Genomic DNA, 25,871 nt, shown 5'->3' with positions numbered 1-25,871 from the left:
AATGTCAGATGGATGGGAAAATATTACAAAACCGTGATCCAAACGTCTCCTAGGGGCCATTTGGTTGAAGAGAAATTTTTTGAATACTAGATAAATGTAATTACTAGGGAAATGGTTTGAAAGTGAGTTTGGTAGGGAAATATAAAAAAAGTTGTTTGGTTGACCGAAATATTACCAGAAAAATTTATTTAAATTTGCAAAATCTATGTTCGGGAGAAACTTCGCACCTGTTTTTTCACTTTCCAGTTATCTCAAAATACCACATCTTAAGTGGTATTCTGTAACAGTGAATTTTATTCAAAAATCAACACAAAAGTCTTTTCCCCATCTATCCTATTTGCCTAGTATTTTTTGAAAAAACCTGAACTAAACGTGATATTTTTTAATATCCACTTACACTTTCCCATCAATCCCAAAATAAACCTTCAACCAAACACTAGTTAAAGCATTTGTGACGGTGGACTGCTGGAAGAGGCAAAAGGCACAAATATTGACCAAGAGAGGAACATTCAAGAATAAAAAAAAGGAAATAACATGCTATTTTAAGTTTTAAAAAATTAAACTTTTTAATTAATTATGCATAATTTTTTATTTTTTATTTAATTTTAAATTTTATTAAATTAATTATCTATGTTTCTCTTATAATTTTAAATATTTTTTCTTGAATAATTTTACTATTTAATGTATATTTTAAATTTTTCCGAAATTTAAAAAATATATATATGCAATGATCGATATACTTAGTGGCAATAAGTCATTGAACCCAAATTAAGAAAAAAAGAAGGAGGTCAAAACAAATCACACTGTCTGGTGATAAAAAATCAATGGTGTAATATTTTTTACACTATCTTGCGTAATCCCATATAAGGTATCTAGTCTCCTAGTCTCCTAGAAATAGACCCTTGTTCATTCTGTTTATCATTCATACAAATCCCAAGATAAGAAAAATAGTTTGTCCCGCAAATGCAGGCTTTTAGTCTTTAACGAATTTCATAGAGAAGTGAAGCCATTTCAATACAGGCCTTACATTTTGTTTGTTCGGGAATTAATTCATTTTTGTTTTAAATTAACGATTGAAATCGATGCAAATGTGAATTTGTAATGTAATCTATCATCAATTGGTGTTTCCTTAATGTTTTTGTAACTCTCTAAACATCAACTTACCAGATGTAAAGAGGAACTCCAATTTTGTGCAGAGTGATACCAACCATAGAGTATAATAATAGCGGTTCCCTTAAATGGATAATTATACAGATTACGGAGCTACAAAGAAAAACACAAGAAAGTAGCTCGACACGTAACAACAAGAATTGTTAACTACTAATTACTAATAATAGAAAAATTTCATTTTAGTTTTGCACAAAATATAGGAATTGGGAAACATACAAAACTGAGAAATAGATATGACTAATGAGTAATGAGAATCAGATAGACACACCAACCATTATATATATGGTTAAAAGTTAAAACTTTTAGATTTCAAACCAGGAAGAAGAAATGGGAAATGAAAAGAAATGATAAAATACCACAAATCACTTGTGCAACCAGCCACCTCTTTCCTAATCCACCATCGCTCTTTTCCTGAGCACTTGTGCTTGATCCCTTCCCAGGACCACCTGTAGCATTATTAGCTCCACTTTTTTAGTTTCAACTTTCAAAAACAACAACAGAGGATCCATAAGAAACACAACAACAACAATAATAATAATAAGTACCACTAGAAACTGGGGTGGAACTGTTTGTTTTGGTGGATTTTTCAAATCCCTCAAACACCTTTGCTTCAGGAGAGTTAGGTGCCAAATGCAAAAGATCTGAAACAACAAAACACAATAAACAGCTCATTGAATTGATAAAGCAAACAAAACTAATAGATAGGAAAATATTTTCAGTATTACAAATGTACCGAGTGATCGGCACATACTTTATCAAATATGAAAAAAGTAACATTCTTTGTAGTTATTTCCTTTCATATCTCTATATTTTCCCTTTTTTGGTGAGGATGTACCTACATTCATTGCACAATTTACTGGATAGATAGATAGTAATTAGTACTTACCAACACACTTAGTTATATTAACAGGTGAATGGCAAGCGGATGGTAATTGGACAGCGAGAGTGGCATTGATCTTGAAGCCAAGGTTGGGGTCATCACGATCTTTGATGAGGATGCAGATGCATTTCTTGCTATTATCAAGCACCACTTTAAGGCCACTGCAACAGTCTATGGTTGGGTTATTGGATTCACCACCAACGTAAGGAAGACAGCTAGCTAACCCAACTAGTTTGTCAGCACATTCTTCTCTGTCTGTGGCTAAATCTGAGCTTGCAAAACCAACCAATAGTAGCACTATGGTAGAGGAGAACGCTAGATCATTCACCCTTTTCGAAACCATTGGAGAAAGGAGAAAGGAGAAAGGAGGAGAGAAAAAAACACTTCAGAATGGTGTCTGATTGAACAAACAGTAGTATTAGTATTAGTATTAGTAGGAATGCCACTCTTTCTCTCTCTCTCTCTCTCTCTCTCTTTTATGCTATGCTTTGCTTTGCTTGTGAGTTGTGACTTTACTCTGTTTTCTTACAAGTCATAGTGTGGTGGGGTCTTTCCCTAGCTATCACATGTGAACGAATTTTTGTCTCTAGACGGCTATTCCCTATTTTAAACTCTACTCTCACTTTTGATATACCCTTAAAAATAGATATTAAAAAAATTATAATTTCTCCACTGCTCATTTGTTGGGTATGACTTACACTTCGCATCTTGATGATGACTTTAGTTGTCCGGGTCAGCAGAAAGGAAAATATAATTTGTTGGGTATGACTTATACTTCCATGTTACTTTGTGGACCTCTGATTTATTGTAATTTTCTTAGCTATTTGGGCTTAGGCCCATGAATAACTATTGTTAGGGTTTTCTAATCCTATTTATATTTTGTTTGTAAATCAAGTGACTTGTAATGAGTAGTGTTGAGATGAATATAATACAGACAAGCTGGACATAGCTTAAATTGAGTGAACCAGGATAAATCTCTGTGTCTATTCTCTCTCTTTCTCTTTTCCAATTTGTGTGATTGTCGATTTTCAAGATAATTAAGAACTTCTTCTATATAAGTTTGGGTTATGAATTTCTGATATATAACAGTTGGATAACAAGGAATAAATATGCTTTTTATTTTTATTAGAACACATACAACATGAACCCGTGACAAATTGATAGTATTTTATTTTGGCTAACCCGTGATTATTTTGGATCTGTCCGTGATTACCGGCATCATTTGATTATCGTTAAGTTGGACCCACAGAAAAACTGTCTCTGATGGTGCATATGAAAACATTACTATTTTAATTTGGAAGTTGGGACTTTAGGGTTGATTTTCTTCTTTGACTAGAAAATAGCAAACAAGAAAAACTTGAAGGAGTACATCATTTAGGGTGTGTTTGGTACAAGAGAAATTTTTTGGTGACCGGGAATCATGATTAATGGGAATTTAGTAGAAATTGAGTTTATTTGGAATCTTACGAAAGATGTGTTTGGTTCGCCAAAATATTACCGGGAATATTGGATAAAAATTACTGATTCCATATTTTGTTTAGAACGAAATATGACTTGGAATATGAGGTTATTTTACAAAAATAACCCCAAACTATTTTTACTTTTGTAATTGATAGATTGGGTCTAGATTTTTATGTGTATTGGAGTATTTTTGTCTCAAAATTTATTGTTGTGCTTTCCCTTTACTTGGTATTCTGATTGGTATTCCGAATTACCATATTATTTTTGGTAATCTGAATAGTGACTTTTCTTTATAAATCAAATTACCGGTAATCCTTGGATATCCGGGAATCGTAATTTATTCCTTCTACCAAACGTGGTAATTACATTTACCAAAGAAGGATTACCGGTAATCCTCTCTAAAAACTTGAACCAAACACCCCCTTATAGTTCTATTCATATTATCCACGACCTTAGGGATTTGCTATTGTTATCAAGCTACTTATATCTCATTTGTACCCAGATGCTTCCAACACTTTATACGAACAAAACATAAAGACTCGAAAATAATTCAAACTTACTCAACTTGAATTAAATAATAATTAACATTGTGTTTTGTTGCCTCCTCTGTAAGGAAATTTCGAATGTACTGCGGTGCATTGACTTGTCTCCGGGGCAGATCAAAATGTTTAGTTTACTACTCTCTCGAAATAGCTTTAATTTATTTATTCTGGAAAAGCTTAAAAAATAAAAGCTTCATAAAAAAAATAAAAATGAAGTAATGACGTTCGAAGTGAACAAAATTTACTGTGAAGGCGTAGATGCCAAAAGTAATTGTAAGGAGAGAATAATGAAAGTTGTCATAAGTGCACCTTTTAACAAAATTGCACTTCTTCCAAAGGCAACAACCAACCAGCCTCCAAATTATCAATCAACATGAATGGTATGCATACAAGAATTTTTAAACTACATGTTTAGACGCCAGGATCCTAAGCAAGGGTCCAAATCAAATAAGTTGTTGTTATTATTATCATCATCCTTATTACTATTTTGATATAAAGAAAAGTTAGATATTGTTAACAAAAGATGTATAACACAGCAGATACCGAAACAGTACCAATCAAATGCAGCATAATTGGTGTGAAAAATTCAAATGAATATGTGGTTTCCGTAAAATGGAGAAATAATTATATTCCAGCAAAGTTCATAAAACTCAATTCCTGATCAAGCATCCGTAATGGGCATTCAGAAAAGAAACATTAAATAAAAAAGTAATACAATCAGTCATCACAGGGAGCCAACCAAACTTTCTGGTTAGAAATTACATGATTTTAATCTATGAAATTAGTATGTCTCCACAAACTGCAGTCGTAACTTTTTACTTCGTCAGTATTACGATCTGTAGCCATATCCAACTCCCTCATTTTCCAGGATTACCTTTCTGTTGTGGAGGTGCAACAGAAGTGGGTGAAAAGGGATCATAGATTTGGTCCGCAGGATATGCTGGCTTAACAGAAGCCATGGAGTGATTGTTGCCAAACTTCTGATTCAGAGGCATTGAGATATCTGACCATGCCCTCTGAGCAGGATAGCTTTGTCGAATGTGCATGCCTCTTTGGATCCCAGGACCGGGCAAGTTTGGCAGTTGAGGGGCAGAAATGAAGTTCTTCATACCCATTTGTGGTACTTGAGACCTAGGAGCAGGTTGACCAGCATATGGAAATGCAGTGTGTCTGGGTGGAACTGAGACGGAACCTAATCTTCCCACAAAGGGAACAGCAGATACATGAGCTTGGGTTAGATCCACCTGGTTGGGAACTTGTGTCCTCGGAAAGGTTTGAAGAGCCTGATCAGGCACAGCAAACCCAAATGGTGGTTGTGGCCGTGGACCAGAAGGTGGCTCTTGTTGACCACCTTGAATAGTAGCTTGATTGTTTGGTCTAGAAACCACTTGATTATTGGGCTGCTGTGATTGAAAAGTAAAATTTCCAGAATTTGAAGTCATCAAGACTGGTGGTTTTACGTTGGCGTGATAAGGAGTAGCACCAGAAGCAGAATTAGGTATTCCTGATTGCTGAGGTAATGGAAATGAAGGGGATATTCCAGGCGAAGGAAATGAAGGAGGTCCCGATAAATGGTTTGCAGATGAATGAGTAGGTGCAGGTATTGGTAAAGACATTGGTCCCAAAGAAGATGGCAGTCCAGCGGAAATTCCTGCTTGATGTGGAGGAAAAGTGGCAGATCGTGGCATCATTGACATATTTGGCTGTGGTGGCTTAAATGCAACGTCCGGTTGTGGGTGTAGAGAAACAGGTCTGCGAGGTCGAGCTGCCGGTGGAGCCATCAGCCCCTTATTGCTGAGACCTACAGAAACAGTGACAGGTGCTCCACTCTGTTCCAAAGAGACCCCAAGAGGTGTCAATGGCTGGTTCGGTATTTGTGCTGGTGACATACCAGATATAGGTTGAGACATCGAAGACACAGGAAATGGAAGTGAAGCATTTTTTGGAGCTGCCAAATTCTGTACAGATATTATAGAAGGATTTCTTGGTGGCCCAATGTGACCGAAATGACTTGCCTGAGTCATACGCGAATGCTGTAAAATCTGTCTTGGTGGTGGTGCTTGCATAGGAACATGGTGATTTGGAAAAGCCGGGTGGAATCCAGTAACAGGTACATGTTGAGCACCAAAAGTTGAAGTCATGTTTGAAGGATTCATTATTTGTGATGGAAAATGAGGAGTTCTAGCAAGACCTGGTGGATTTGGAGGGGCCATACTGCCAGAAGAAGCAAATACTGGGGTATGAGATGGAACCCCTGAAAACCATGGACCAGAGTATTGAAAGTGATTTCCATGTATTTGTGTAACAGCTACTGGTTGCAACACAGTCTGGTTTTCCAGAGATAGAGACATTGCATGAGAAGGGGGTCCATCTTGACTTTGACTCAGAACATTAGTGCAATCTCTAGAAACTGATTCAGAGGGTGTGGAACCAGAAGCTAAATTCCCCTGGATAGCAGACAGCAATAGTTACACGAACAATCAAAATAACAGAAGGAACAACAATAACATCATTATAAAATCAGTAAATAAATAAATAAAAACAGGTGATACAACATAACTGAGCTAGCCGTAAATCATAAAGCTTGTTACATTGCATAAATGACAAAACTCACAATTACAGAGGTCATTAGTAGTTCAATGATAGACACTGCTGCATCCACTTTATCAAAACTATCAGCTGATATGTTAACATGCATCTCTTTGTAACTGCACTGGATATCAGTTCCTGGTTTAATTTCACCCTGAAGAAGAAAAGTTAAACGAACAGAAAATAGAAAGCAAATTCAAACAATTATGGTGTTTTCCTGACAAAATCAAGTTAAAGTATTTCGAAGTGATTCATGCAAAATAAAAGTCACATAATATTATCAAGGAACTTACTTTTTCTCCAGTGTCTGCTTTGGTTCCATGAATTTTTATCTTGGCACCAGTTTCCTGATGAACAGAGAACTAACTTTAGTGATTTCTATCAGCATATAAAGCTTGCTGACTGCAGATCACCAGACGAAGATTAGATGCCAACACAACACTCTTACCTTTTCTAGTCGCTTTTGGTTATCACCTTCAAGCCCATATATTAGACCAATAAAATTGTATCCAGGATATTCTTGGACCTGTAATGATTGCATTGCATGTAAGAGTTTTCATTGTATTCCAGAACTTAAGGTTTGGATAAATTGAAGATATTTCATTTTTTGAAAAGCTATAACAGATCATTCTTCAAATTAAATTACAACTAAGGAATGCTGAAGTTAGGTTAGCTCCTTTTGCATTTTTACTCTGCCAAGCAATCAGAAATGATAATATGGCATTGACAAGGCACAAAAATACTAAATATATCACTATTCATCAATAACAGGAAGGAAATTGTACAAAACATGCTAGATGCACAAAAAATGATGCCGAACTCTAAATCCAGGAAATGTATATTTATTCTTCATAAATATAACAGGTTAACAACAGAATTTAAATGGTAAAGAATTAGCTCTAGCAGAAATTTATAATCAATACTTACAGGCAAAAGAACATTGGCCTCTTTTAACAACGGTTTAAAACCAGGTGGAGGCTTGTAACTGGGATCTAATTTTAGTATTTCACCTGGATATGATTAAGATCAAAAGATTATTATGGAATAAGAAACCTATAAGAATAAAGGGAAGGAATTAAAAAAAAAGATATACTTCAAGGAAAACGAACCTATCGCTTCCCGCTTTTCAAGTTCCAGCATTTCTGACTTCTTAGATCCATGAATTAACATCAGTAGTTTACTTAAGAATAAATACACAGCGTTCAAAAAGCTAACAAGTAATAAATAGTAAAAGAAAGATTGCTATTAACCTTGCTGTTACTTTGAGGGTCAGACATGCTTTGATCTGGATGCTCAGCCACTAATGGCAAGTTCTGAGTGCTTTCAACCTCCAATACTTCTGATTCCAACTGCTTTGTGATTTGATCAACTCGAATCTATGAAATGTGTGCAACAACATAAACAACAGTATCACTTATTGACACCTTGGAAACAAGAACCTATGCAAATTAGTCACACAGATGCACACACAATAGCATCAAACTTATAAGGGAATTGCAATAGCTTCTAATTGAATATTTTCAAGGAAATGATGATAGAATAATAAGAAAACAAAAAGTATATAACAGTAGAAATGATAACGGAGTATTGTTTGAAAGGATTCCTGAAAACACCTGCAAAGCTAAAGCCTTTCCCCTCCGGACAGCCGCATCCTGTGTCAGATCAGGTCCCCATTTTGATCCCCTTTCATTTTGTTTTGAACTTTCTTCATTGATGGCTCCTGTGACCCCATGTTTTTTGGCTCCTCGGAAAATGGGGACCAAAGACCCTGATAATTTGTTTTTAGGGATGACAAATCCAGATTTGGCAGCAAATATAGAGAGCTTTTGACCACTAGTAGGTGCTGCAGATGAAGCTCCAGACATCTTGTGAGGTTCAGCAGCAGACTTTGAATCAAACTCTGCCGTCATTCTCTTATGCGGTCCCTTTGCCCATATGAGACAATCATGATAAAACTTTAGTGGCTAGAGTGGATTAAATCTGCAAATAACATATTATTTTGTCATCATCAGTTAATATATACTAAAATGCTTTCATTATATAACTTGCATCACAGAAGAGTATATATTCCCCAATGTAGAATGTCATAAGGAGATATTTGAAGCTTAATGCCTAGATTGTGTTGAGAGCAGTTAGTTAAGAATTAGAAAGTGTTTACATTCCTTTATTATACGCAAATGTTTCAGATCTTGATTAGAACTTAGCATTGAAGACTGTTATCTGAAACCATCTCATTGAAATTCTCACAGCTTGCTTCCTTGTAATTCCAAGGCTTTCAACTATATATTTCAGTTAAACTTTCTGCGATACCCTACCAGCGAATTAGTTCATGCGGATGTTTGACCTGAACCTAGATTCCTCCACATTATTACTAAATGAAATTAAACATCCAAATAAATTTAGCATTTATGCAGAACGGGAAACAGTGTAATTTGCTGTTTGTCTTCAGCAATTACATGAAATGAAGAATGAAGATGCGTATGTTGCTGTTGGAATCAGTAAAATTATAATTATAATAATAATAATAATAATAATAATAAAACACCCCATACGAATGTAAATTGCAAGCAGCATAAATTGGAAAGAGTAAATAGCAGAACAGGCATAAACCCCAAATTAAAAAAATAAAATAAAATGAAAAGGATGAGAGTGACCTAAACAAAAGGAATTGAAGAACGAAAAGCGAACCTGTCTATCTGATTAAGCAGGCACAGATGAATCTGAAATCAGAATTGTATGGAATTGTATAGGCCATATGCAAGTTCGCAACGCTTTATTTGAAAGAAATGGGAAAGAAGGTATTGCAATTTCCAAAAACTAAACCCTTTCTTTCTTCTACCAGTTCTACCTGTTGTGCTACTGCAGCACTTCTAGTTTTCTACTATTACTAGTACTATTAAAACACAAAATATCCTTTTATTATTTTAGTGATTAGATACAATCTAAAAGATTTACGATTTCTTATTATCAAATTTTAATTTTTTTTTTTTACCAATTTTATAATTATAATTTATTAGGTCATATTTATTAATAATTATTAATTATAATTATAATTTATTAATATTTGATGGTAAGAAATTATAAAAATATTAAGTTGTAAGTATATCTCTCCTCAATTTTAATATCATTTTACATTCACGTTTGAGGTTCTTAATTTATAATCATTCAATATGAACCGAAAAAATAATTATATGACTATATCATTATTTTAAAATTCAGATAAGTATCCTATACGTAATTTTAAAAATACTTGACAAAAAATCAGTTCTATTGACTGTATTTGATTTCAACATTAAAAATGCCATGTGATTAAGGTGTATAACGTTCCCAAAAATATTATGTTAATTATGGGTAATATAAATGATTATAAATCATCTTTGATAAAATTGATTCTTTTTTTTCCAGAAAATTAACCGGTGGCCCAAAAACATAACTTGATAGAAATAAAAAATATTTTTTATTATTCGACACAATATTTATTAAATACAAATAATATAAAATATGTTATCATAATTAAATACATGTAAGAGAGCATAATCCTTGTTATCCACACCCTAAACTATCAAACTCCTAATTATTGAAATTAGAAGGCTTTTGGTAAAATGATATTATTATTATTATTTTGAATATTTTTTTTAAAAAAATTACACCATACAAGTTTCAAGAATAGCTTATAGCTTGTCATTTTTTTCAAAAAAAAAATTGAACTGTTAGGGATCAAGAGCTAGATTTGTATCATTCAAAGGATGAAGTATATTTATATGCGGGTGCTCAAAGAGATACTGATACAAATCAAAGCTCAAGGTTGCAAAGATGGCTACGAGTGGGCGATGTGTATAGGATATAGTGACTTTAAAGTCCAGTATAGTAACAGCTCACAAGAATATTAGATATCAAAAGCCTCATTTGCTGAAGAAGAAGGGGTTCCCTAATTGATGATGAGAAAGAAAAGATGAGCCAAAATTGTTAGCCCATGCATTCACTATTGGAGGTGAGGCATTATCGTGGTGTACAATATTGAATTGTGCAAACACCGATCAAAATGTCATTTTTCATCAAGTTTTTTATCCAAATATCACGCGAACAGTGTTATTTCTCAATATGCCACGTGGACAAGTTTGCTGGGAATAAATCTTTGGTACTACTGTTGCACCAAAGATTCAGTACATCCCACCAATAGAAATATTACATGTTAGTTAAAGTTTTCTTTTCTCTGCCAAATTTTTTCTCTCTCCTATGATGTGTAATGCTTCTATTAGTGGGATGCACTGAATCTTGGTGCAACAGTAGCACCAAAAATTTATTCGTTTGCTGGCACTGTAGAGAACTCAGTTTGCTGACGTGTCACATTTCTAATGGATAACAAGTACCAAGTTAAAAAAAAATTACCAAGTTGGCTACATTGGATAACGAACTTAGTTGGAATATGCATTGAAACTAAGTTCGCTATTCCGTGTAGCGAACTTGGTGTCCACTAAAAATGTGACACGTTAGCAAATTGAGTTCGTTATAGTGTCCAGCAAACTTGTCCACATGACATATTGAAAAATAACACTATTCACATAGCATTTAGATAAAAAACTTAATAAAGAGTGACGTTTTGATCACTGTTTCGAATCGTGCAACTAGAAGGGGATTCCATGTGATAAAACCATATACTCACCTGTGGACATTACGGAGCAGGGCCTCTATTGGATCTTTAGATGCCCAACCCTGCCTACTATGCCTATGTAGGCCGGTTTGAACAAAATTTAGACTGGAATGTTTTATTTGAAGAAAAATAACTTTATATAAATTTACCATTGTACGAGTATTGATTTATTTATTATAAAAATTTTAGAATTACAAGTTTGTTAGCAATAAAGCACGACACGCTCATCTAAGGAAAATTTGTGTGTCGGACACGTGTCTCACACGGACACGCGGTCAATATTTGAGGACACGCGGTCAACTCTCTGACACGTTCCGACATGTTTTTTCGACACGCGGTCAATGCTAGGACACGTTTTTTTTTTTAAAAAAAAAATCTTAATTTTATTTTGTTAACTAAATATAAAAGAAATAATTTATAAATTAATTTTTTTCTGTTATGAAATTTGACATGAAAAATTAACAAAGTACGAAAAATTATTTATATTTATATTTATGTTATGAAATTTAAATATTTGATTGGTTATATGACTTATTATAGACTCTTATATGTATTAAATATAAATTATATTATATATATTAAAAAATTTATTTAATATCAAAACGTGTCCCAACGTGTCCAAATATGATATTTTTTAGAATTAACGTGTCGGCGTGTCGTGTCGTGTCCCATGTCTGTGTCCGTGCATCATAGTTTGTTAGTACTTAAATGAAAAACTACTTTCAAAGTATCCATATAATTTTAAGGTATATGTTATTCTATTTACTTATTTTTTTTGCTTACCACTCTTTAATATTATTATATCAGAATCTCAATTACTTTTATTATTTTTCTTTCATATTGAGATTCTGATTTAATAGTGTTAAAAAGCGATAAATAAAAATAGGCAAAAAAAAAATAGATAGAATAACTTATCTCTAATTTTAAACCTCTAAAAAATAATTTATTTACTGGCAAAGCCTCCAATAACAATTAAAAGTATATTTTACATTATAATAAGGAAAATTATTTTCTTCTTTCACTGCAGAAAGTTGGTCATTCCGGCAGACACAGTATTTGATGAGCCCCGCCTTAAATTATTTCATCTCTTTACTATTTTGTGGACTCCACTTATAAAATAAGTCAGCTACAGAAAATTTATTCTCTGTGATGAAACTAGAGTAATAAAGAGCTTATAATAATTATTCATTAATACAGCATTTAATGTTTGACATCATGAGTTAATATTTTTAATGTTCGATTCCTTCTGTACGAGTTAGTGCATGTTTGGATCCTCTCTTTTTTAAGTTAGAAACTACTTATAAGCATAAGCTAGGCCAAACATGTTTTGAAAAAAGCTCTTTTTTTATAATGAAGAAAAAAGTTGAAAATTAAAAGTTCCTAGGAGGAGCTTTTTTTAAGCTCTTATATGTTTTCCTTAAATTGTGTGCTTTTTTTTTAAATAAAGAGTTATAAAGATAGAGAAAGATAAATTTCTTGAAATATGTGCTTTTAATTAACTTTTAAGCTAAAACTTTTATGTGATTACCAAACAGCTTTTAGCTTCATTTTTTAAGCTCTTTTTTTTTAGCTTTAACTTATAAGTAGCTTTTAGCTTAAAAAAGAGAGGATCCAAAGAGACACTTAATATTTTTACTTCTACTCAGGATTTTTTTAAATTTTTTAATATTTTTTTTGTACACTCACATCAAATTCATATGTATCAAATTTGGAAATAAAACTGTGGTTGCTGAGTTTTTTTTTTATGATTCTTTATGATAAAATATCCTTTTCTTGTGATATCCCCATTCCTCACTCTGCTAATTGTTGTAGAAACACTTAGGAATTGGCAATTATTTGTAATGTATGAATTTTTTTTAATATTTAATTGATATATTTTATCGGACATTCATGTCTTCTGATGAATAAATTTGTGGGGTATTGCTGATAAAGAATATTTTGAAAATAAAAAAGAAGAAGAAGATAAACGTTTAAAATGAGACAAGCGGAAACATTTATTTGAGCCAACTAGGAGAATGCTAATGTCTTGTGAACTGAAGCATAGAAATTAACTTCACTATAATGATATAAACTTTATTCATAAGAAGCAGAGCAATAGACCATCAATTAGGGGCACTTGGGGCCTCCTTTCTTGGTTTTCATGTTGTTATAGCATGGACATTCTTCCTTGTGACCATAAGTTCCTGATGGCACACACAAACATCTCGCACAACAATAGTTACAATAGTACAGACACGCCTTCCTGTAATGAGTCTCTGAACAACGAAAATCGCATGCATTGGGGCAATCTGAATGAAGCCAAGATTTGAGTTGTCAACATCATAACTAAATTTAATTAATTAAAAAAAATACTGATTTTCAGAAATATTAGCTAGAATTAGTACCTTGGGGACGAAGTGATCCTTCTCCACCAGCCTGTAATTTTTTTATTTAAAAGAATAGGAGAAAAAAAATTAGAAGTCAAAATGAATTCAAGGGAAAAACAAATAATATGTACACATTTTTTTTTTTTGGTAAGTAACATGATGCATAGGTGTAGAGTGTATTTGTAGTGGAACAGAGGGAGAGAAAGATTCACTCACATAGGTAACTTGGATAACAAAAGGCATGGCAAGAAAGAGAAGAAATGCACACACAATTTTAGCCATGACGCTATAGGTGGTCTTTTCACTCTCCCTTGTGTATAAAGTCTACTGCGTCATGAACACAGGTAAGGTGAAGGAGTTATATAGATTCAAATAATGGCACAATGCAATTAAATTTGGGGCCTATCTTTTCTGGTCATGAATTCAATTTTCCTCATAATCTGCCGGATCGGTGCTAATTGAATTATCCCGAGAAAGAAAGAGAGTGATAAGGGCCCGTTTTGTAGTTGGAATATTTTTGTTTTTCTGGTATTTCTTGGTTGGATAAATAAGAATGCATCGTTTGGTATGTACTAAAATGAAATTATTCCGAGGAAGTTTAAATCTTAGGATTTGGTTTCATGTGTATTTTTTAAATCAAAACACCACTTAAAATATAGTATTTTTGGTATCTCATGGGTGGGAAAATTTTTCAAGCTTTTTCAAACAAAATTAACCCCCCCCCCCCCCCCTCTCTCACTTCCTAAACTATGATGCACGGACACGGGACACGCCACGCCGATACGTTAATTCTAAAAAATATCATACTTTTACATTTTGGGACACGATTTGATATTAAATAATTTTTTAAAAATATAATATAATTTATATTTTACATATAAGAGTCCATAATAAGTCATATAACCAATCAAATATTTAAATTCCATAACATAATATAAATAATTTTTCGTACTTGTTAATTTTTCATGTCAAATTTCATAACAGAAAAAAATTAATTTATAAATTATTTCTTTTATATTTAGTTAATAAAATAAAATTAAGATTTAAAAAAAAACGTGTCCGAGCGTTAACCGCGTGTCGAAAAAACATGTCAGAGAATTAACCGCGTGTCCCTAAATATTGACTGTGTGTTCGTGCTTGTTAGTTCCTATATCAATAGAGTTTCAACCCAAATCTTTTGTTACAGCCATAGACTTGGCAATATGTAGTTTGAGAGTGGACCCCTGAAGTTCTTACCCTCTTGGGCAGTGTGGATAACTCAGATGAAATAGACTAGGTGAAGACAAAATGGGAGCTCCCTTTAAAAATGTTAGATCCGTGGCATCTCTATATACTCTGGATTGTGGCTCATGTACGATGGTATCTATGAAAAATTGAGGAACTTCTATCCATTAAATTGAAGACGTGATCAGTGCGAAGAGGCAGGTAGCCGGGTACTAGAGAAATAAAAAAAATGACGTTTCATTACTGGGTTTGGTGCTGAGTATGCAACAGGGTTAATTTTATAAATTCGGTCTATATTCCCAACAATATTTTAATTCAACCAAACATAACATCAGAAAAATTAACTCCACATTAATGAAAATATTTTGGCCTATCAAATAATTTTTTGATAATATTCCTGAAAAACTCACTTTCCAATTATATCCTGAAAATCATGATTCCACGATAAAAAAAATTTCGCCGGCAAACTCTCCTTAAATGTGATTTTTGGATTCACAGCCACGTGTAAAAAGAGGCTTAGTGTGTATTTGGAAGGTTTTTAATTTAGCTTTTTTTTTTCTCTTATAAAGATATAGTAGACCAAACAAGTTTTTATAAAAACTCTTATTATAAAAAGAATTTTTTTTATAATAAAGCAAAAAGGTAAAAGGTAAAAGCCCCCAAGAGATGTTTTTTTTAAGATGTACGTCAGTTTTTTTGACTCCTCATTATTTTAAAGTTTTACTTTTATTTTAAACTTGTATTTAGAAATTTTATCATTTATCTTAATAATTCATTTTAATAATAAATTATTTTATCTTCCCTCTTTCAAAACCATCATAACAATTTTATATAATCCTCAAACAATTTTTTATTTTATTTTTTAAGCTTTTTTTTTTTAACTTTACCTTAAAACAACTTTTAACTTAAAAGAAAAAACGATGATACTAATAAACAGGCTCTAAGAGAATTGATTATAAATGGTTTGTGGAAATAGACCATTTAAACTATAAAATAAGTAATGCGTTTATGTATAAAAATAAAGGGGTTTGATTTTCTCATGTTGCATGAGAATTGAATTCTCGTGTTGTGACTCAACTAATTGTGGACTTCACATTTATTAAAAAAAAAAAAAACTTTGCACGCAAATCAAAAGGTCACAACATAAGAATTGAATTCTGAGACTAATTTTTTTAAATTTTTTATTGTATTTGAATAAAAAAGTGTACAAGCCACTGCCAGTCAAATTTTGTCTTCTGACACAATATCATTAACTTATAATTTTTCTAAAAAAGTAAGAAAAAATATTTTTACTTTCTCTTTATTCAAAATGTAACATCCCGGACGCTGACGAGGGCGGAGAGTGATCGCCGGTGCGAAAGGACATGGATACAGAGCGGATCCTAACAGGCTTCCAGCGGAGATTACATAAATAAATCGAATCGACACCCGAAAGAGAGATTCCAAAGACTGTGAGTTAGAGATAACTTATAAGAATTAATTGATACTACCTATACTAACTAGATGTATCTATTTTCGGTAACTTGAAACGGAAGAACTTTATTGTTAAGCGTGTTTGACTTGCAGTAATTCTGAGATAGGTGACCTCCAAAAAAGTTTTTTCAGGAAGTGTGCGAGTGAGAAAAAAGCACACTGAAAAGTCGTCTCGTGTTAATATGTGGAGATAGTCATTGATTCTTAAAGCTGTCGGGCGTTACACAAAATATTCACTTTCTCACACATACTTATTTCAAACATTAAAAATTAAAAATTTGAATCTATACATTATTATAATTTTTAATTATTATTTTAATAATTTTCAAACAAAATTTTAATTAATTATTAATAAAAATTATGCAATAATATATTAATTTGTATTTAGCTTTTATGAGTTTTTATAAATTTTTAAATATGTTGTGTGGCTTAAGTTGTATAAATCTATTAATAAAAATGTTCTATAAATTCATTAATTGGTTATAATTAATTATATAAAATTTTAATCAAATAATTTATTATAATTGATAAATAAAATTTTCGATGATAAATGTCCTGTAGTATTTTTTATTATTGTGATATTATTTATTTTTATATATATTTAAATATTATAATTTTATTACAATATGTTTCAAATATTATATGGATTTATCAATTAATTAAAAAAATTATACATACTTTTTATGTAAAATTAATTGTATTTTTTTTGTTCTTTAAGCAAGTATAAAAAATTATAAATTCATCAGATAAACTAAAAATAAAAATAATTATATTAAATTAGATTACGTTTTATTAAGGGTTTGTTTTTTCTGATATTACTTTAGATAACTTTATCTAATGTTCATCAAAACGACGTTGTTTTGGGACGGAAATCATGGTATTTTTGTAATTTTAATTTATTTCAGGGTTATAATAGTCTTTATCACTCTAATTTTTTAACCCCAAAACGACGTCGTTTCGATGAACATTAGATAAAGTTATTTAAAGTAACATCGGAAACTTTTTTCCCTTTTATTAAAGACCCTAAAAGTTATCTATATTATTTTTCTTACTTTTTAAAATTATTGATACTTTTAAATATTTAATATCTTATACTAAAAACAATCAATACTTTATTAATTTTTTTAAAATGATAATTTTTTATTTCTAAAACAAACATATTAGATTAGAAAAAAAATGATTACTTTTAAGTTCAATTAACATATTTGCTTTTACTCTTGTATTTCTTTCTTTTAGCCTGTGTTGGGGTTTTAACCCCAGATACCAAAAAAAATATATATTTGCTTTTGTTTTCACTGTGTTTAAATAATTATTTTTTTTATCTTTTCAAGTAAAATATGATACTTTAGCAATTTTTTTAAGTAGCAATAATTTAGCTTCGAATTATTATTATTTTACTGAAGTATTATTATTTATCAATTGAAGAAAATGGGATAAAAATAAGAAAAAAATGTTTGTCATTTTAAATGACATAAAATTATATCATTTTAAGAAAGAGAGAGACACGAAATATTATTTTTTAAAAATTTAAATTAAAAAAAATTACCCCCTTTCTCTGCATGATTTTTATTTATTTTGTCTATCTCTCCTAAAATGACATAACTTATGTCATTTAAAATAACAAACATCAAACCCTAAAAATAATAGTTTGTTTCCGTTATACTTTTGTTTTAACGGTCTATACCTTGGCCTGAAAATTAGGCTTTTAGAAAAAACCATTTAAAAATTAAGTCATATACTCACTCTAAAAAGTCTGGCCTAATAAGCTACAAGTTGGCCTTTTAATTTTTTTAATAAAATAACATATTTATGAAGACGACCAAGAGTAATGAAAAAGTTTCTAAAACTAATTATTTTATGTGTTGTTATGAATTATTTAAGGATTTTTGTATCCAATGCAAAGATGCAGTCATGGGATTTACTTCAGGATTACCCGTAAAACTACATTCTAAATCATGAAAATTTTCTTTAGGCCAATAAGATCGCTAAACTGCAAGTTTATTAAACTTTGTTATGGATCCCAGAACTGAAACTGTATGTGAAGCAAAAATTGGAAATTCTTAACAAAGAGAAATGGATATTTGCTCGTCAAAGTGAAGTGAGGAGTTCAACAAGAAATACTGACTCAGCAGCAGAAAGGCACAATTTTGCACCGAGACATACGGCAATTGAATTTATGAATAAAGTCTTTTCATATTTGAAAATATGATATCCTTTATATAAAATGGTAATATGCATTTTTCCAATTTAACAAAGGGTTCATGTTTTCTTACGTGACAGCACGAGAGAATAAAAATAAAGACAAATTAAATGTGGATCTCGCATTTTATATTAAAAAACAAAACAAAATTAATTGATATGAAAAATAAATTTGTGCATGAAAATTTTTTGCTCTCCTGTAGCGGGAGAGCATGGTTTCCGTTTAACAAAATCTAGAGACAAGCCGCTCAAAATGTAGTTGTTTAGAAGGAGATCAAATTATACATAGACACACTTTTAGGGGGCGTTTGGTAGAGGAGAATTTTTTTTTTCCCGAGAATCTCAATTTTCAAAAATATGATTTTTATATTCAGTTTACGATAATATTCGAAAATTTAAAATTTAAAAAATTCAGTTTCCTTGGGAATCCAATAAATCGTAACAAAATTTATCGAGATTATATGAATACAATGTGTCCTGTGCTACGAATGTATCCAATAACCATGCAAGAAACTTTTTATTCAATTTTTAAAAAGATAGCTTTATAATTTATTCATATATTTGGTTGGTAAGACGCACAATTATAAAATTTATAGGATGAGTCAGTTGTAGAAAATTTATTCTCTGCATTGAAAGGAGAGTAATAAAGCTCTTATAATAATTATTCATTGATACAACATTTAATGTTTGACATCGTGAGTTCGATTCCTTCTGTACGAGTTAATATTTTACTTCTACTCAGGATTTTTTTAATTTTTAATTTTTTTGTTGTACAGTCAAATCAAATTCATATGTATCAAATTCGGAAATAAAACTCTGGTTGCTGAGATTTTTATTTTTATTTTTGACGATTCTTCATGATAAAATTTCCCTTTCTTGTGATATCCCCAATCCCCATTCCTCACTCTGCTAATTGTTGTAGAAACACTTAGGAATTGACAATTATTTGTAATGTATGTTTTTTTAAAATATTTAATTGCTGATAAAGAAGATTTTGAAAATAAAAAAGAAGAAGAAGAAGATAAACGTTTAAAATGAGAAAAACGGAAACATTTATTTGAGCCAACTAGGAGAATGCTAGTGACTTGTGAGCTAAAGCATAAAAATTAACTTCACTATAATGATATAAATTTTATTCATAAGAATCAGAACAATAGACCATCAATTAGGGGCACTTGGGGCCTCCTTCCTTGGTTTTCATGTTGTTATAGCATGGACATTCTTCCTTGTGACCATAGGTTCCTGATGGCACACACAAACATTTCGCACAACAATAGTTACAATAGGTCAGACACGCCTTCTTGTATTGAGTCGCTGAACAACGAACATCGCAGGCATTGGAACAATCTGAACGAAGCCAAGATTTGAGTTGTCAACATCATAACTAAATTAAATTAATTAAAAAAATATTGATTTTCAGAAATATTAGCTAGAATTAGTACCTTGGGGACGAAGTGATCCTTCTCCACCAGCCTGTAAATTTTTTATTTAAAGAAGAGGAGAAAAAAAATTAGAAGTCAAGATGAATTCAAGGGGAAAACAAATAATATGTACACATTTTTATTTTTATTTGGTAAGTAACATAATGCATAGGTGTAGAGTGTATTTGTAAGGGAATAGAGGGAGATAAAGATTCACTCACATAGGCAACTTGGATAACAAAAGGCATGGCAAGAAGGAGAAGAAATGCACACACAATTTTAGCCATGACGCTATAGGTGGTCTTTTCACTCTACCGTGTGTATAAACACAGGTAAGGTGAAGGAGTTATATAGATTCAAATAATGGCACAATGCAATTAAATTTGGGGCCTATCTTTTCTAGGATAGATATTCTACCTATCATTTTTTTACCTACCTTTGCCTATCACCCTTCAATACCGTTAGATCAGAATCTCAATAGAAGAGAGAAATAAAAAATGTAATTGAGATTCTAATCTAACGGTGTTGAAGGATGGTAGGTAAAGGTAGACAAAAAAATGGTAGGTAGAATAACTTATCTCATCTTTTCTGGTCATGCTCATTGAATTATCCCCAGAAAGAAAGAGAGTGATAAATGTGATTTTTGAATTCAACACGGCCACTTATAAAAAGAGGCTAAGTGTGTATTTGGAAGGTCTTCAATTTAGCTTCTTTTCATGTTATAATCATAAATTAAGTCAAATAGGTTTTTATAGAAGCTCTTATTATAAAAAGAGATTTTCTTATAATAAAGCAAAAAGTTAAAAGGTAAAAGTCCCTAAGAGGTGTTTTTTTAATATGTGTGTCAGCTTTTTTGACTCCTCATTTATTTTAAAGTTTTACCTTTATATTAAACTTGTATTTACAAATTTTATCATTTATCTTAATAATTCATTTTAATAATAAATTATTTTATCTTCCTTATTTCAAAACCATCATAACAACTTTATATAATCCTCAAACAACTTTTAATTTTATTTTTTAAGCTCTTTTATTTTTTAACTTTACATTAAAAATAAATTTTAACTTAAAAGAAAAAACGAAGATACCAAATAGGCTCTAAGGGGGCGTTTGGTACAAGTGATTTTTTTTTATCAGGAAAATGTAATTACCAGGGATTTGCAAGGAAAATGAGTTAGGTAGAAAAGTTAAAAAAAATGTTTGGTTGGACAAAATATTACCGGAAAAATTGAATGAAATTTCCTGAATCTATGTTTAGTTGAAGATAAAATATTGATGGAAAACAGGTTGAAATTGTAAAATAACCCTTTACAATATTTTAATTTAGTTCCACTGTTGCCTAAAGTCATCAAATGAAAGGGATAATTCAGTCATAAAATAATGATGGTTTATATTATAGTTCTACCGTTGCCTAATTTAGCTGGTTATCCATCGAACACCATTATCAAAGTTGGATTTGAGCGTTGTACTTTTGGTCCAAATTTGCACACAAAGCTCAATTGCTAGGCAACTCAGTTAGCTACGTAAATTTTTAAATAACCTGTATCAAACATGGACAACTTATTTATCCACTTTCAAATGCCTAGCAAAATTTGAAGATAACCTATACTAAACACATCCTAAGAGAATTGATTACAAATGGTTTGTGGAAACAGACTATTTAAACTATAAAATAAGTAATACGTTTAGGGTAAAGTGTGTATCATTTTAAAGGATGTAAAGTTGTGTCATTTTAGGAGAGAGAAAGAGATAAAAAAAAGGAGGAGAAAGAGTTGACAAAAAAATAAAGATGTGGGTCCCACCTCTTTGTGAGAGTGAAATGATATAAGTTGTGTTATTTAAAAGGATAAATATTTTTCCCATACATTTATGTATAAAAATAAAATAATACATTTAAACTATCCTTATCTTTATAATTATTTCCTTTCATATTTCTATTTTCTCTCTTTTTTGATAAAGATATACCTATTCCCGTTATACCCAAGACTTCTTCGAGTATCACGACTTTAGTGACACTAACTTTTTTTTTAATTTTTTTTTATTGTATTTGAATAAAAAAGTGTACAAGCCAGTCAAATTTTGTCTTCTGACACAATATCATTAACTTACATATTTTTCTAAAAAAAGTAACGAAAAAATATTTTTACTTTCTCTTTATTCAAAATATTCACTTTCTCACACATACTTACTTCAAATATTAAATAATTAAAATTTTGAATCTATACATTATTATAAATTTTAATTATTACATTAATAATTTTCAAACAAATTACTAATAAAAAATTATGCAATAATATATTAATTAGTATTTAGCTTTTATGAATTTTTATAAATTTTTAAATATGTTGTGTGGCTTAAGTTGTATAAATCAATTAATAAAAATGTTCTATAAATTAATTAATTGATTATAATTAATTATATAAAATTTTAATCAAATAATTTATTATAATTGATAAATAAAATTTTCGATGATAGATGTCCTGTAGTACTTTTTATTATCGTGATATTATTGATTTTATATATATTTAAATATTATAATTTTATTACAATATGTTTCAAATATTATAGGGATTTATCAATTAATTAAAAAAATTATACATACTTTTTACGTAAAATTAATTGTATTTTTTTGTTCTTTAAGTAAGTATAAAAATTATAAATTCATCAGATAACTTTAACTAAAAATAAAAATAATTATATTAAATTAAATTACGTTTTATTAAATTGCCTAAAAATTATCTATATTATTTTTTTACATTTTAAAATTACTGATAATATTAAATATTTAATATTTTATACTAAAAACAATCAATACTTTATTAATTTTCTTAAAATGATAATTTTTTATTTCTAAAACAACATATTAGATTAGAAAAAAAATGATTACTTTTAAGTTCAATTAACATACTTGCTTTTGTTTTCACTGTGTTTAAATAATTGTTTATTTTTTTATCTTTTCAAGTAAAATATAATACTTTAGCAATTTTTTTAAATATCAATAATTTAGCTTGGAATTATTATTATTTTACTGAAGTATTATTATTTATCAATTAAAGCCTTGGGACCTGATGGTGTCCCTATTGAAGTATGGAGAGGCCTGGGGGATGTGGCAATAAAATGGTTGACCAATCTTTTCAATAAAATTCTTCAGACAAATAAGATGCCTGATGCATGGAGGAAAAATATAATTGTGCCTATTTACAAAAACAAGGGAGATATACAGAATTGTTCAAACTATAGAGGCGTTAAGCTAATGAGTCATACTATGAAGTTGTGGGAGAAGGTTATTGAACATCGCTTGATGAGAGATACCAAGGTTTCTGTAAATCAATTTGGATTTATGCCAGGAAGATGTACCATGGAAGTCATTTTCTTGATGCGACAATTAATGGAAAGATATCGAAAAAAGAAGAAGGACTTACATATGGTGTTTATAGATCTTGAGAAAGCATACGATAGGGTTCGAAGGAAAGTTTTATGATGGGTTATGGAGAAGAAAAAGGTACCATCAAAGTATGTAAAGGCAATCAAGGATATGTATGATGGGGCTACTACATGTGTGAAAGCTTGTAACAGAACATCAAGTTATTTCCCTATCACGGTAGGTGTACACCAAGGGTCGGCTCTAAGTCCTTATCTCTTTGCCTTAGTTATGGATGAATTAACAAAAGATATTCAAGAAGAAGTGCCATGGTGTATGCTTTTTGCAGACGATGTTGTGCTTATCGATGAGAGCAAAGACGGTGTTAATAGAAAACTTGAATTGTGGAGAAGCACATTGAAATCTAAATGATTCACATTAAGTCAGAGCAAGACTGAGTATCTGAAGTGTGAGTTTCTCTGGTAAGAGATGTAGACCAAGATCCCGTGCATCTAAGTGGTCAAGAGGGTACCTAAGAAATATGCTTTTAAATACCTGGGCTCCATTTTGCAAAAAGGTGGAGAGATTGATGAGGATGTAAATCATAGAATCAGAGCAGGGTGGATGAAATGGCGTAGTGCATTTGGGTTTTTGTGTGACCGCAAAATTCCCTTTAAGTTAAAAGGAAAATTCTATTGAACAGCAGTAAGACATACAATGCTATATGGAGCTGAATGTTGGCCAGCACATAGGCAACATGAGCATAAAATGGGAGTAGCAGAGATGAGGATGTTAAGGTGGATGTGTGGTTATACGAGGATGGATAAGATAAGAAATGAAGATATTCGACGAAAGGGAGGAGTACTACCGGTGGCTGAGAAGATGAGAGAACATAGATTGAGGTGGTTTGAACACGTAATAAGAAGGGGCTCCTGGATGCTCCCGTAAGAACAAAAGTTTCTTACCAAGAGCTCAACACAAAAAAAGGTAGAGGTAGACCGAAACTTACTTGGGAGAAGGTAGTAAAACAAGATTTAATGGAGTGGGATATAGATTAGCGGACAGTATGCCTTAAAACGAAATGGAGAAAAGCTATAAGTATGGTGGAGGGTTAAACCCGTTGTTATTCCCATGTTTCAAATGGTCCATTTTTAGTCCTTTTCCCCTTCATTTTCCCCTCTTCTTCTTTCCCCTTTCTTTTTTACTTACATATATATATATATATATATATATATATTTACTATTCTATTTATTTATTTTTACTTTTCTTTTTCTTTTTTCAATCTTTTTGTATCTTTTATTTGAGTTCATCTACCACTGACTCTAATTAATTTGGGATTAAGGTGTTGTTGATGTTGATTATTATTTATCAATTGAAGAAAACGAGATAAAAATGATAGTTTGTTTCCGTTATACTTTTGTTTTTACGGTCTATAGCTTGGCCTGAAAATTAGGTTTTCAGAAAAAAAAACCATTTAAAAATTAAGTCATATATTCACTCTAAAAAGTCTGGCCTAATAAGCTACAAGGTGGCCTTTTAATTTTTTAATAAAATAACATATTTATGAAGACGACCAAGAGTAATGAAAAAGTTTATAAAACTAATTATTTTATGTGTTGTTATGAATTATTTAAGGATTTTTGTATCCAACGCAAAGATGCAGTCATGGGGTTTACTTCAGGATTACCCGTAAAACTATATTCTAAATCATGAAAATTTTCTTTAGGCCAATAAGATCGCTAAACTGCAAGTTTATTAAACTTTGTTATGGATCCCAGTCCCCAGAACTGAAACTGTATGTGAAGCCAAAATTGGAAATTCTTAACAAAGAGAAATGGATATTTGCTCGTCAAAGTGATGTGAGGAGTTCAACAAGAAATGCTAACTCAGCAGCAGCAAGGCACAATTTTGCACCGAGACATACGGCAATCGAATTTATGAATAAAGTCTTTTCATATTTGAAAATATGATATCTTTTATATAAAATGGTAATATGCATTTTTCCAATTTAACAAAGGGTTCATGTTTTCTTAAGTTGCATGACAGCACCAGAGAACAAAAATAGAGACAAATTAAATGTGAATCTCACATTTTATATTAAAAAAGAAAAAAAATTAATTGGCATTAAAAATGAATTTGTGCATCAAAATTTTTTACTCTCCTGTAGAGGAAGAGCATGATTTTCTTTTAACAAAATCCAGGGACAAGCCGCTCAATATGTAGTTGTTTAGAAGGAGCAGATCAAATTATACATAGACACACTCTTAACGAGGTGTTTGGTACGCGTCATTCTTCAAGATTTTTGGGAAACTGAATTTTTCTAAATTTTAAATTTCGAATATTATTGTAAACTGAATGTAAAAATTATATTTTTGAAAATCGAGATTCTACGATAAAAAAAAAAAATTCTCCTCAACCAAACGCCCCTAGACGATTCCAATAAATCGTAACAAAATTTATGGGATTATATGAATACAATGTGTCTTGTGCTAGGAATGTATCCAATAACCACGCAAGAATTTTTTTATTCAAT

The 25,871-nt window shown here is 31.0% G+C and overlaps 4 protein-coding genes across 6 annotated transcripts; all 4 read right to left on the bottom strand.

The window, feature by feature from the left end:
• Positions 1 to 1,479: 1,479 nt before the first annotated feature.
• On the bottom strand, positions 1,480 to 2,393 carry LOC133304569 (non-specific lipid transfer protein GPI-anchored 6-like). The gene is made up of 3 exons (XM_061504623.1): positions 2,057 to 2,393; positions 1,716 to 1,811; positions 1,480 to 1,616 (listed from the first exon to the last, which is right to left on the bottom strand). The coding sequence occupies exons 1-3, from the start codon at positions 2,391 to 2,393 to the stop codon at positions 1,480 to 1,482; spliced, it is 570 nt and encodes a 189-aa protein (XP_061360607.1).
• A 2,322-nt stretch (positions 2,394 to 4,715) lies between these two features.
• LOC133304568 (uncharacterized) lies at positions 4,716 to 9,476 on the bottom strand. Of its 3 annotated transcripts, none has more exons than XM_061504620.1 (9): positions 9,331 to 9,476; positions 8,256 to 8,622; positions 7,893 to 8,018; positions 7,752 to 7,791; positions 7,570 to 7,652; positions 7,091 to 7,168; positions 6,936 to 6,989; positions 6,668 to 6,796; positions 4,716 to 6,500 (listed from the first exon to the last, which is right to left on the bottom strand). In XM_061504620.1, exons 2-9 carry the CDS (start codon positions 8,550 to 8,552, stop codon positions 4,911 to 4,913), a joined length of 2,397 nt encoding a protein of 798 aa, XP_061360604.1. In that variant the 5' UTR covers positions 8,553 to 8,622; positions 9,331 to 9,476; the 3' UTR covers positions 4,716 to 4,910. The 3 variants fall into 3 exon arrangements, with proteins under 3 accessions (XP_061360604.1, XP_061360605.1, XP_061360606.1); XM_061504621.1 differs by having other exon boundaries at positions 7,752 to 7,788; XM_061504622.1 differs by lacking the exons at positions 8,256 to 8,622; positions 9,331 to 9,476 and having other exon boundaries at positions 7,752 to 7,784.
• A 3,923-nt stretch (positions 9,477 to 13,399) lies between these two features.
• LOC133304575 (gibberellin-regulated protein 12-like) lies at positions 13,400 to 13,941 on the bottom strand. The gene is made up of 3 exons (XM_061504629.1): positions 13,876 to 13,941; positions 13,678 to 13,708; positions 13,400 to 13,581 (listed from the first exon to the last, which is right to left on the bottom strand). The coding sequence occupies exons 1-3, from the start codon at positions 13,939 to 13,941 to the stop codon at positions 13,400 to 13,402; spliced, it is 279 nt and encodes a 92-aa protein (XP_061360613.1).
• Positions 13,942 to 19,720: 5,779 nt separating this feature from the next.
• Positions 19,721 to 20,263, bottom strand: LOC133304579 (gibberellin-regulated protein 12-like). Its single transcript, XM_061504632.1, has 3 exons — positions 20,198 to 20,263; positions 19,998 to 20,028; positions 19,721 to 19,902 (listed from the first exon to the last, which is right to left on the bottom strand). Exons 1-3 carry the CDS (start codon positions 20,261 to 20,263, stop codon positions 19,721 to 19,723), a joined length of 279 nt encoding a protein of 92 aa, XP_061360616.1.
• Positions 20,264 to 25,871: the final 5,608 nt, after the last annotated feature.

Source organism: Gastrolobium bilobum, unplaced genomic scaffold, assembly GCF_033153095.1.
Source record: "Gastrolobium bilobum isolate Gb01-03AN ecotype WA unplaced genomic scaffold, APGP_CSIRO_Gbil_v1 utg5129, whole genome shotgun sequence".
Classification (NCBI taxonomy): Eukaryota; Viridiplantae; Streptophyta; class Magnoliopsida; order Fabales; family Fabaceae; genus Gastrolobium; species Gastrolobium bilobum.
This window is presented reverse-complemented; position numbering and strand designations above follow the sequence as displayed.

Bases quoted from the DNA above. Each gene is read 5' to 3' on its own strand.
- LOC133304568 (XM_061504620.1), bottom strand. From the start codon at position 8,552: ATGACGGCAGAGTTTGATTCAAAGTCTGCTGCTGAACCTCACAAGATG. The intron at 8,019-8,255 runs GTGTTTTCAGGA...CACATTTCATAG, and splicing joins GAAAGGCTTTAGCTTTGCAG to ATTCGAGTTGATCAAATCAC. The intron at 6,797-6,935 runs GTAAGTTCCTTG...TTTCTTCTTCAG, and splicing joins AAGCAGACACTGGAGAAAAA to GGTGAAATTAAACCAGGAAC.
- LOC133304579 (XM_061504632.1), bottom strand. From the start codon at position 20,263: ATGGCTAAAATTGTGTGTGCATTTCTTCTCCTTCTTGCCATGCCTTTT. The intron at 20,029-20,197 runs GTGAGTGAATCT...AAAAATTTACAG, and splicing joins TTGTTATCCAAGTTGCCTAT to GCTGGTGGAGAAGGATCACT. The intron at 19,903-19,997 runs GTACTAATTCTA...GGCTTCGTTCAG, and splicing joins AGGATCACTTCGTCCCCAAG to ATTGTTCCAATGCCTGCGAT.
- LOC133304569 (XM_061504623.1), bottom strand. From the start codon at position 2,393: ATGGTTTCGAAAAGGGTGAATGATCTAGCGTTCTCCTCTACCATAGTG. The intron at 1,812-2,056 runs GTAAGTACTAAT...TTGTTGTTTCAG, and splicing joins TAATATAACTAAGTGTGTTG to ATCTTTTGCATTTGGCACCT. The intron at 1,617-1,715 runs GTACTTATTATT...ATAATGCTACAG, and splicing joins TTCCACCCCAGTTTCTAGTG to GTGGTCCTGGGAAGGGATCA.
- LOC133304575 (XM_061504629.1), bottom strand. From the start codon at position 13,941: ATGGCTAAAATTGTGTGTGCATTTCTTCTCTTTCTTGCCATGCCTTTT. The intron at 13,709-13,875 runs GTGAGTGAATCT...AAAAAATTACAG, and splicing joins TTGTTATCCAAGTTACCTAT to GCTGGTGGAGAAGGATCACT. The intron at 13,582-13,677 runs GTACTAATTCTA...GGCTTCATTCAG, and splicing joins AGGATCACTTCGTCCCCAAG to ATTGCCCCAATGCATGCGAT.